General features: G+C 40.6%; 1 protein-coding gene across 1 annotated transcript in view; it reads left to right on the top strand.

Annotated features, from left to right (window-relative positions):
- The first annotated feature begins 521 nt into the window (after positions 1-521).
- Positions 522-12566, top strand: part of camsap1a (calmodulin regulated spectrin-associated protein 1a) — a 114207-nt gene continuing 102162 nt past the window's right edge. Inside the window, exon 1 of the mRNA XM_060935666.1 lies at positions 522-645. Coding sequence (XP_060791649.1) covers positions 522-645 — 124 coding nt within the window. The remainder of the gene's footprint in view (positions 646-12566) is intronic.

The following is a 12566-nucleotide window of genomic DNA, read 5'->3' as shown; positions in this document are numbered from 1 at the left end:
TTCTACAGGGTCGCAGGCAAGCTGGAGCCTATCCCAGCTGACTATGGGCGAAAGGCGGGGTACACCCTGGACAAGTCGCCAGGTCATCACAGGGCTGACACAGAGACACAGACAACCATTCACACTCACATTCACACCTACGGTCAATTTAGAGTCACCAGTTAACCTAACCTGCATGTCTTTGGACTGTGGGGGAAACCGGAGCACCCGGAGGAAACCCACGCGGACACGGGGAGAACATGCAAACTCTGCACAGAAAGGCCCTCGCCGGCCACGGGGCTCGAACCCGGACCTTCTTGCTGTGAGCCGACAGCGCTAACCACTACACCACCGTGCCGCCCTATTATTAATATATTTATTATTATATACATATCACTAATATGTAACATAAGGTAGGATGAAATTAGTTAAATACCTCCTAGTGCAAGTTGGTTATCAGGTCAATGTTGTTTTTGTTGTCAAATCCTGATCAGAGATATATAGTGTGTGTGTGTGTTGAGATTGTTCTGTTTTTTTGAAGGATGGATGCAGATGGAGGGGATGGAGGCCTTGAGATTAAAATCGTTTCCCCGGAACTTTACGACTCAGCCCGGGCAAAAATCGATGCCAACCTACGCTGGCTCTTTGCCAAAGCTTATGGTGAAGGTAAACAGATTTTCGTGCTCTCTTTCCATTTGCTCAAGCAGTGTGTGTGTGTGTGTGTGTGTGTGTGTGTGTGTGTGTGTGTGTGTGTGTGTGTGCGTAAGAGCATGAAAGGAAAAAGCAGTAAAGACATAGCACTTGTTCCCAGATTGTAAGTCAGCAGTGGTCAGTGTGAGGACTGTACTTGGCTTCATTCCTGACTGTACCAGTCTTCATTTTGTGTGTGTGTGTGTGTGTGTGTGTGTGTGTGTGTGTGTGTGTGTGTGTGTGTGATTCAGGCAATATCAATCTACAGTATTAAAATGACCAAATATGCACAATTGAATTAAGCAGCATTAACTTTGATATTGTTTATGCTTTCATTATCTGTGGCTTAGACAAAAATAGTTGGTTTGACAGCGAGCTGACACTGGTGTTGTATAGCTTGTCCTCTTTTCTTTACCTCACGTAAAACTAAAGTTAGCAAGCTAAGCAGATAAAAACTGGGTAAAAACTCCATAGCTAATTATCTTGACCATATGTTGCCCCAAATTCATATTAGGCAGATTTCTACTGACCTGCGTAATGTGCACGTTTAAACAGCGAGCCAGAAAACAAGTATTATTCTATCTACATTCACAGGATATGAATAAACGCGTGCTCTGATTGGCTACTCTACTACTAGCATATCAGCTCATACTGTATACCATGAGTAGAGAAAAACAAAATGGCGGCGCGTGTTGCTGAACCAACTGAGGACGAAATAAAAATCAAATCAAATCAAGTTTATTTGTATAGCGCTTTTAACAATAAACATTGTCGCAAAGCAGCTTTACAGAATTTGAACGACTTAAAACATGAGCTAATTTTATCCCTAATCTATCCCCAATGAGCAAGCCTGTGGGGACGGTGGCAAGGAAAAACTCCCTCAGACGACATGAGGAAGAAACCTCGAGAGGAACCAGACTCAAAAGGGAACCCATCCTCATTTGGGCAACAACAGACAGCCTGACTATAATATTAACAGTTTTAACAGGTATAACCCTCAACTGTCCTCATGGGGCCGTCCTTCACAGGAGCGGTGCGATAAAAACTCGAAAACAAAACCCCAAAAAATACAAATAAACAACAAAATATGGAATTTGATGGTAAGAACATGTCTTTTTTCTTATTTTTCAAGAATTATTATTATTATTATTATTATTATATTATTTTATGCAAATTGCTACTGTCATTTTGCTGGTTTGTTTACATTCCAAGCGGAAATGATTTACTCAGACGTTTTGTATAAAGTTTTTATTGATTGAATTTCAGAGGTGGACAAAGTACCCAACTTCATTACTGAAGTCAGAGTACAGATCCCACTGGTCAAATGTTACTCCGATACAAGTGAAAGTTCATCTCATCTCATCTAATCTCATCTCATTATCTCTAGCCGCTTTATCCTTCTACAGGGTCGCAGGCAAGCTGGAGCCTATCCCAGCTGACTATGGGCGAAAGGCGGGGTACACCCTGGACAAGTCGCCAGGTCATCACAGGGCTGACACATAGACACAGACAACCATTCACACTCACATTCACACCTACGGTCAATTTAGAGTCACCAGTTAACCTAACCTGCATGTCTTTGGACTGTGGGGGAAACCGGAGCACCCAGAGGAAACCCAAGTGAAAGTTGTCCAATCAAATTTTTTCTTAAGTTAAAGTACTTAAGTATTTGCTTTTAAAAATACTTAAGTATTAAAAGTACATTTTCTGTCAACGCATTGTTGTATTATTGCCACAACGCTTACAAAACCTAACGCCGTTACCAAGGACAGAAATGTGAATTCACAAAATGAACGCATGCTGTGCTGTCATGGTGGTTTAACGTTAAGCTAGCTAGTCAGTGAAACTCCACCTGACGTGCTAGCAAACGCGTTTCAAACTCGAAATCATATTGGATAGCTAACGTTACTAGAAAAGAAAGAGTTCTACATTCTGTTTATTTGGCAAGATTATGCTAAAACATTTCTGAAAGGACTTCAGATAAGTTAACGTTATTCATGTTAGCGTAACTCCGTTTGTACATGCTAACTAACAGTGTCCAAGTTAACTAGCTATGTGTTAACGTTAGCCATGGACAAGGCGATGGCAACTTGGCAGGCAAATCCATAGAAAGTCATTTGACTAACCAGACTGTATACATAGCTATTGCAACGTTATCGCTAGCTCTAAAAGCACAGACAACTTCATTGCAAGCTTTCTCTTGGAATAAAACGTTTATATACCTCAGTATGGTTCCGTAGGTCGGACGGCGAGTTTTTGTAGGCCGTGATGTGGTTCGTTTTCGGCAAACAAAGCAAACATTTCTCCGCAGCATTATTTGAACACGATCAGTTGATGGCAGAATGGAAGGAGGCGGTTCTTCTGGGGAATGCACACACTCATGGCCATACCTAGAACCCATGTTTCAGTTTTCTGTACAGATAAAAGATTCATTTCGTTTTAAATCACTAAACTTGATTTTATACAGTCTGTGGATGTGACGTGACTCTAGTGATTACTGATAGGCTATCTCAGTGTCACCTGTGAAAAAAACAATCTTGTTTAAAAAGAAAGAAAGAAAAAACATCCACTTTCAAAGCTGCTTCATAGTAACGAGTAACGAGGATCTTGATAGAAATGTAGTGGAGTGAAAAGTACAATATTTGTCCTTCAATGTAGTGAAGTTAAAGTCATAAGTTTCTAAAAAAATACTCAAGTAAAGTACAGATACTCAAAGTGTACTTAAGTACAGTTACTCAAGTAAATATACTTCGTTACTGTCCACCTTTGTTGAATTTGCAAAAAGTAAAAATAAAAATGCTCCGTTTCTCAAAATCCAGTGAACGTGGACAGAATAAAATGGTTATTCCACTCAATCTCGTCGTGCATGGCTTGCAGGCGGCTCATGTACGACTCGATTTCGTGGAATAACTGTTAAATGTAACGCACAAATTAAATAAAAACCTTTCAAATTATCGCAAAAAAGTTTATGCCTTTGCAAGAGTTGGTTTTTCTGATCTTTCGACAAGGCAATATTTCACAAAACTGAAATGGAAACACATTTTTCACATCGAACTCATTGTGCCAACACACCAGGTCTTGGCGATCCACCATATTTAATTGAAATGACGATCACGAGAAGAGAAAACCCAGCTTTAATCTTATAACATCACTCAGTGGAAACACAGACCATTCGCAATTGCGTTTTGTCGATTTGCTTCCGTTTTGCGCAAAACTAGAATAGAAACCCAGTGTAGGAATTCGAGCGGGTGGGTGGAGCACAGAAGTACGGCAGGCCAGAACTGAGTTCCAAAAACTCTTTATTTGCACTTTTCAGTGATTATTTTACACTCTCCCAGGCACACACGCGCACACACACACACACACACACACACACACACACACACAAGTCGTCTGGTTCGGGAGAGAGCTCCCTTCCTCTGCTCTCTCTCTCCTTTTATAGGGCGTGGTCACTGGGGAAGACACACAAACACAGGTTAACTGACATCAGGTGCAGTGATTCTGCCACTTACCTTCCCTGACTCCGCCCTCCGTTCACAGACCGTCGTTTGACCACGCCCCCGCTGCCACACCCAGCTACTGTAGCCTGGTTGCTTTCTTAATGCATTTGAGATTGAACAGTAAATAGTAAATAATAAACATAGAGTAAATAGCTCTATTCCACAACTGTAGTAATCCATGTTATGTCAAGAAGCGCTCAAGTAAGTAAAGAGAAATGACATCCATCATTACTTTAAGACATGAAGTGACTTTTAATTAATAAACAATAAAGAAAAGTATTAAATTAGAAGGTGTGTCCAAACTTTTCACTGGTACCAGTACTTACATCACACCCATATATGGGCCTTCCTTCCCTGAACTGCTGCCACTAGTTTGGATAGGATATCTTATACAGGATGTCATATGCTGTATTATTATCCATACAGGACACTTTTTCAATGGAATAAAAAACGTGTTCTATTCCCTTCTAGCAGGTTTCATTGATTTGGTTTGATAGCATGCAAGATTGTTAGCATATCGCTAATCCTACATGTATTACGTCACTCTACCCAATAGAGAATGAGCATTGAATATGGTTTACGATATTGCATGGTTGTCAAGACAACACGACATCACACGTCGGAGACGTAGAACTTCCACACTCACGGAAACAAACATGGCCGCTGGGCTTGCTTCGTTAAATACGGAAGATGTTGAGAGAATTTTGAAAGAGAAAGACGCGTTGAACACCTGAGAGGGATGTGTCTGTATAATAATAATAATAATAATAATGATAATGATAATGGCTGGCATTTTTTTTTGTGGTATATCAGATATATTTCATTCAGCTAGCATGATATTGAACGAGTCGGAGACTCGTTCAATATCATGCTCGCTGAATGGAATATATCTGATATACCACCAGGCTTGTAGTACTTGAGTCTGACTCGTGCCCTAATTTCAAGCACTCGTGACTCGACTTGGACTTGAGCGCCGATGACTCGGATTCGTGCATTAACTGCATTCAGACTCGTAAATTGGAGACGAGGTGTAGGTGCTATTGGTCTTAAGTGATCAGTCTCATTAAATCAGTCTCATTACTAATACCATTAATTTTGGTGTTTAATAATAAATTACCAAACAGCTAAATTATGGTGTATTCCAAATTATTATGATCACTACTGATGCAGCAATAATGTATTACTTACCGTATTACATAGACACTACAGCCAATAGCACTCATATACACTTGGGTGAAGGCAATTTTGGAGTTCTTTGAGATTGTCTGACTTCAAGAATACAGTAGCAAACAACGGACAAACACAGTTTAACAGAATAATTGAATTTATTATAACGATACTAAATGGGTAATAGCAGTTGAATACATTCAATAAGGTCAGTAGCAAAACAGTGAGGTAGTATACGTGTGTGTGGGTCTGTGTGTGTGTGTGTGTGTGTGTGTGTGTGTGTGTGTGTGTGTGTATGGGAGGGAGAGCGAGCGTGTGTGTGTTTCAGAGATTGGAATGTTATCTAAGGTTGGGGGAGGTGAATCACCTCGTGGTCTGCTTGAGACAAAGGAATTCGTCGTGGTTGCTAATCCACGACATTATAACATTACTCAATCCACTGAAATCTTGATGAGGTCAAAATGTGTGTAATAATGAAATTAAAGGATGTTAGAGAAGATAGCAAAGAGCATGCAACAACTTATCTATTAAATAATGGAGAGAACAATTGTAGAACACATATGTATCAGTATGCACAATTAAACAGTTTCTGAGTTTAAATTCACACTACTTCATAAAGCTAATTCCTAAGACTAGTTTGCCCAAATGCCACCCTTACTTCCAGTAATCGATATTTCTATGCGGGATATGCAGAGATGTCCCGAAGTTTCGCGGAGTTTCACAGAGCTCGTGGAGGCTTTTGTAAAAAGCAGAGAATTCTTGATCCGAAGCTTCGTTGTTCGTGAGGAAGAGTCTCTGATCAATAATGTGCACAGCGATTAAGTCAGAAGGAATCCGGTCGCTTCTAACTTTTAGTTAACTGCTTGGGCTGCAGTCGTAACGTTACTTATAATAAACAAATAAAACCGGTTGTAACCCAATTAAGTGAGATGGCGCAACTTAAGTACTTTTACTGTGGCCAGTGGTAAATACGAAAGCGCGCTGAGTCCTTTTTCTTGCAAGGCAGACGTCTTGATTTTAGATGTTCTGATGAGCAGGTGTCTCTTTATGTCTGTATGACGCGACGGTCCACGATGAGAGAGAGCGAGTTTGAGTGTGGCGGGGTCACTTATAGGGTCGGTCACGTGACGTGACGTAGGTGATCATGGCCACCGTGACGTAGGTCATCGCGGAAGTTAGTTGATGGGATTTGTAGTTCTAGACGGGACTGTGGCTGTACCTACACGAGGACTCTGATTTTTTTCTTTATTTTTTGTAACATGCCATAATAATTTGGCATAAGATATTCATATCTGCATTAATTTTTGTGTCACACCTGTGCGCCTTGGCGCGTGCATCAGATAGACTCTCAGGCGCGCTCCGGACAGCACGCGCGCCAAGCGGACTCTCGCGCACACGCCATAAACGACTCGCACCTGCACAGGATTAAGGCGCAATCAGCGCGCCTACAACCCCGATTCCAAAAAAGTTGGGACAAAGTACAAATTGTAAATAAAAACGGAATGCAATAATTTGCAAATCTCAAAAACTGATATTGTATTCACAATAGAACATAGACAACATATCAAATGTCGAAAGTGAGACATTTTGAAATTTCATGCCAAATATTGGCTCATTTGAAATTTCATGACAGCAGCACATCTCAAAAAAGTTGGGACAGGGGCAATAAGAGGCTGGAAAAGTTAAAGGTACAAAAAAGGAACAGCTGGAGGACCAAATTGCAACTCATTAGGTCAATTGGCAATAGGTCATTAACATGACTGGGTATAAAAAGAGCATCTTGGAGTGGCAGCGGCTCTCAGAAGTAAAGATGGGAAGAGGATCACCAATCCCCCTATTTCTGCGCCGACAAATAGTGGAGCAATACTGATATAAAGGAGTTCGACAGTGTAAAATTGCAAAGAGTTTGAACATATCATCATCTCCAGTGCATAATATCATCAAAAGATTCAGAGAATCTGGAAGAATCTCTGTGCGTAAGGGTCAAGGCCGGAAAACCATACTGGGTGCCCGTGATCTTCGGGCCCTTAGATGGCACTGCATCACATACAGGCATGCTTCTGTATTGGAAATCACAAAATGGGCTCGGGAATATTTCCAGAGAACATTATCTGTGAACACAATTCACCGTGCCATCCGCCGTTGCCAGCTAAAACTCTATAGTTCAAAGAAGAAGCCGTATCTAAACATGATCCAGAAGCGCAGACGTCTTCTCTGGGCCGAGGCTCATTTAAAATGGACTGTGGCAAAGTGGAAAACTGTTCTGTGGTCAGACGAATCAAAATTTGAAGTTCTTTATGGAAATCAGGGACGCCGTGTCATTCGGACTAAAGAGGAGAAGGACGACCAAAGTTGTTATCAGCGCTCAGTTCAGAAGCCTGCATCTCTGATGGTATGGGGTTGCATTAGCGCGTGTGGCATGGGCAGCTTACACATCTGGAAAGACACCATCAATGCTGAAAGGTATATCCAGGTTCTAGAGCCACATATGCTCCCATCCAGACGACGTCTCTTTCAGGGAAGACCTTGCATTTTCCAACATGACAATGCCAAACCACATACTGCATCAATTACAGCATCATGGCTGCATAGAAGAAGGGTCCGGGTACTGAACTGGCCAGCCTGCAGTCCAGATCTTTCACCCATAGAAAACATTTGGCGCATCATAAAACGGAAGATACGACAAAAAAGACCCAAGACAGTTGAGCAACTAGAATCCTACATTAGACAAGAATGGGTTAACATTCCTATCCCTAAACTTGAGCAGCTTGTCTCCTCAGTCCCCAGACGTTTACAGACTGTTGTAAAGAGAAAAGGGGATGTCTCACAGTGGTAAACATGGCCTTGTCCCAACTTTTTTCAGATGTGTTGTTGTCATGAAATTTAAAATCACCTAATTTTTCTCTTTAAAGGATACATTTTCTCAGTTTAAACATTTGATATGTCATCTATGTTCTATTCTGAATAAAATATGGAATTTTGAAACTTCCACATCATTGCATTCCATTTTTATTTACAATTTGTACTTTGTCCCAACTTTTTTGGAATCGGGGTTGTATATAAAAGCTGTGAAAACACACTTACTTTGCGAAGTATTGAGTAGCATTGCTGAATCATTACCGAGCCTTATTTTTTGGTTTGGTTTCCTGTTCCTTGTCTTTGATTCTGCCAAGTCGACGATAGCCTGTTTGTGCCTCGCTCGACCTATTGCCTGTTTCACTGTTTTACGATTTTGCCTGGATTGTGTAGCTGTCTTCACTCGTATTAATAAACACACCTTCTGCACTTACATCCATCTCCCAACCATCTCTGACAGAACACTTCGCACTCCCTGACCAAAGAGAAGCACATTCACCTGTTCATACGTCATGTTCAGGAATAAACTAATGTTAATGCTGCTGAAAAGGCCACCAGACTTTGGTCTGTCCGCACTAATGGTGCGGTTGGAGTCTTGTTCTTGGACTCGACTCGAAATTTTTTTTAATGACTTGGACTTGAACACTGGGGAGTCGAGACTGGACTTGGACTCAAGGTTTAGTGACTCGACTACAACGCTGTATACCTCTCAACGCCAGCCAATATTATTTAAGTATTACACTGAAAATTTCCCTTCACTGGCCCTAAGAGGCCTAAACATGCTCCAGCATGGCAGCGCCCCTGTACACAAGGCGAGCTCTATGAAGACATGGTTTACCAATCATGGAATGGAAGAACTCGAGTCTCCTGCACAGAGCCCTGCCCTCAACCCCACTGAACACCTTTGGGACGAGTCAGAATGCTGACTGCACCCCAAGCCTCCTCACCCAACATCAGTGCCTGAGCTCACTAATGCTCTTGTGGCCGAATGGACAAATCCCCACAGCCACACGCCAATATCTAGTGAAAAGCCTTCCACTAATAGAAGCGATGGGCCAACATATTTCCACATCATTCACTCCAAAACTGAGTTTATTTTCATGAATTATTTGCTGTCTTGGGTACTGCTTATGTTTGGGTGAAGGAATGGCGGAGTTTTAGGATGTTAAGTGTGTGCTTGTGTGTGTGTGGCTGTGTGTTTTGTGTGTTGTACACTGCCCACTGACCCATTTTTCCACCCCCACCCCCCCATTTAACATTAGTTATTAAAGAGAAGTGGTGCACTCAGAGTTTCACAAATGTATGCAATCATAGAAGCACTGCCACGTCTGGCTAAAGATATGACCTTTTTTGCATTTTTTTAGGTATAAATTTTCAATCATTCATTCCATTCATTAATTCATTCCTTTATCTCAAGTAACTACTTTATCCTATTCAGGACAGGATGTCTGGAGCCTATCCCAGGAACTCTGGTCTGTCATGGTTATGCACAATATATGATCATATAATTTATTTTTTTCACGGTCCGGTTTCAATCAAATCCTGCGCTCTGATTGGCTGGCGAGTGGGTCCGTATCCTACGATACGGACCCCAGTTACGGACCTCTGGCGACTCGCTCGTTCACAACAACAACATACATAGTAGCATTTTTTGTCAACATTTATCTTTTTTTTATAAGATTTATTTATAAGATTATCAAAAATCTGATAAATTTTTGCCAGCATTTCTCAGGAGAATAGCATTAATTTTACAGCATGGATAGCGATAACGACAGTGTTCACAGCGAAAGCGAGTTTTACTACCCTGAGGAAGAAGAAATAAAAGAAAACATTTCAGGAGAATGCTAAAAACCTCTAACTGCTGCTAATGCTGAGCAAAAACATGGCTGAATCCTGAATGACTCAATTTTGTATAAATAGGGGACTACATAGGCAGCAAAATGTAGTTTTTTCCTGCCATAGAAGTGCACTTGTATACCGGGGAGGAAGCAATTTGCATTACAGCCGTGAATGAGGATTCAAAATGGCGGCTCGCCTCGGCTCGGTTTTCCCTTTCAGGCGCTCTCGTTTTCTGTTAGAATTTGGTAAAGAAAAAAAATATATATATATTATTATTATTATTATTATTATTATTTTCCCTGTGTAATTTACTTAGCTACTTTTAAAATCAACATTGACTGGGCAGCCAAAATTCTCTCAAAATCTTCTGCTTTTCACAAAGCAAACCTCGCAGCCATGTTCGTTTACAAACTGTCACAGTCACTCACTAACACGGAAGTTTTACATCTCCGATGTGTCTCTTTTCCAGTTTTTTTATGTCTGTTGGTATGTTTTTCTCTTGTAAATACATGTGAAGAATATATAATGAAGTTTTGGTCGCCTTTCGGCTGTTCTGCGTGTCTTTAGTTTCAGTTTTCAGTTTATTTATTTAGTGCTTAAATCTAGCACTGGATTAGCCTCATATCCTCTCTCCCGGCCAACAAAGAAACGATTGTGCACATGCGCAGCAGAAAAGTTTTGCCACTGGATCTTCACCTGAGCTCCAATGTGTGATGTCGTGTTGTCTTGACAACGTGCAATATATGTTATTTACCAGCTGGGAGGTCCATATTGTGAAATACCATGACCGAGGTCTTGAAAGTACTGAGCGAGGCCCTCTGGACCGAGGTCGGTATTCAAGGCCAAGGTCACGGTATTTCACCATACGGACCGACCTTAAGCTGGTAAATAATATATAATTTTTTTCTTTACCAAATTCTAACAGAAAACGAGAGCGCCTGAAAGGGAAAGCCGAGCCGAGGCGAGCCGCCATTTTGAATCCTCATTCACAGCTGTAATGCAAATGGCTTCCTCCTCGGTATACAAGTGCACTTCCATGGCAGGAAAAAAACTACATTTTGCCTCCTATGTAGTCCCCTATTTATACAAATAGGAGTCATTCAGGATTCAGCCATGTTTTTGCTCGGTGTTAGCAAGTTAGAGGTTTTTAGCTTTCTCCTGAAATGTTTTATTTTACTACTTCTTCCTCAGGGTAGTAAAACTCGCTTTCGCTGTGAACACTGTCGTTATCGCTATCCATGCTGTAAAATTAATGCTCTTTTCCTGAGAAATGCTGGCAAAAATTTATAAGATTTTTGATAATCTTATAAATAAATCTTATAAAAAAAGATAAATGTTGACAAAAAATGGTACCATTTTTTGTCAATCCCAAAGAGCCAGCTCGCCAGCCAATCAGAGTGCAGGATTTGGACCGCGAAAAAAATAATTATAACAATATTGCATGCTCATTCTCCATTGTGTAGAGTGGCGTAATACACAGAGGATAAGTGATATGATAACAATATTGCATGCCATCAATAAACCCACCAGAAGGGATAGAATTCATGTTTTTATTCCATGGAAAAAATGGCCCGTATGTATAATAATTTCCAATATTTCATGCCGATGATGTCACTCCCAGTGTTTTTCTGCTGACTAGACGCACGTTGTCAAAATGGCGACCCGGTTCAAAATTAAATTTGTTTTGATTAACTTGCGTATTTGGATTTTTTTTTTTTTTGTGTGTGTGTGTGTGTATATGTCCATATTATATAAGGAACATTACATGGTGGCATGAAGATATGAAGTTTATCTTCTTGTGTTGAAAATATTTTCACTCGTTCGCTTCACTCACTTGTGTATATATTCACCATTCGTAGATAAATTTCATATCTTCGTGTAATATTCTCTATTTAATATATTTGTTATTAATATATTACTTCATATTGGAACCTTTTGGGGTTTATCTTTATCCTAACAAACGGTATATTGTACAGTTTTAGTTATAAAGTGGATGTGTATTTGGATGGGCATATTGTGTATATGTCAGCACACACACACACACACACACACACACACGGTATATATAATCCCTTCCCCCTCACTCAGTTCTGGTGAACAGACAGCCTTCCTCTGATTAATCCTCCTCACAGTCTAATCAGATTGGTTGACCTTTGACCTTCCTGGTGGTTTGAAATTCTCTCTCCGTGCCCTCTTCATTTTGACATGCGGAACCTCACTGGTGCTATTCACAATGAATTGGGGGATAAACTTCAAATCAAGTTAGCTGCCATGACAGGTCATTTGTGTTAGATGGAATTGATAGATTGATATTTGTGACGTGCTGCTTCTTCCTCTGAGGGAAAAGTGGCGTTCCTTCCTAGAGAAATATAAAGGTTTCACTGGAGAATTAAGTAGGACATTTTACAGAAATATGTAGGGTTTATTTGCTCTCTTAGACTCTTAGCTATAGACGTGAAACGCTAATGGTTATAAAATAAGCCAAGAACGTAAAGTGAAGTGAAGAAAGAAGGCTTTTAGGAACACATACTTGAT

Source organism: Neoarius graeffei, chromosome 12, assembly GCF_027579695.1.
Source record: "Neoarius graeffei isolate fNeoGra1 chromosome 12, fNeoGra1.pri, whole genome shotgun sequence".
Classification (NCBI taxonomy): Eukaryota; Metazoa; Chordata; class Actinopteri; order Siluriformes; family Ariidae; genus Neoarius; species Neoarius graeffei.
Note: the sequence above shows the minus strand (reverse complement) of the source record. Positions and strands in the feature narration are given on the sequence as shown.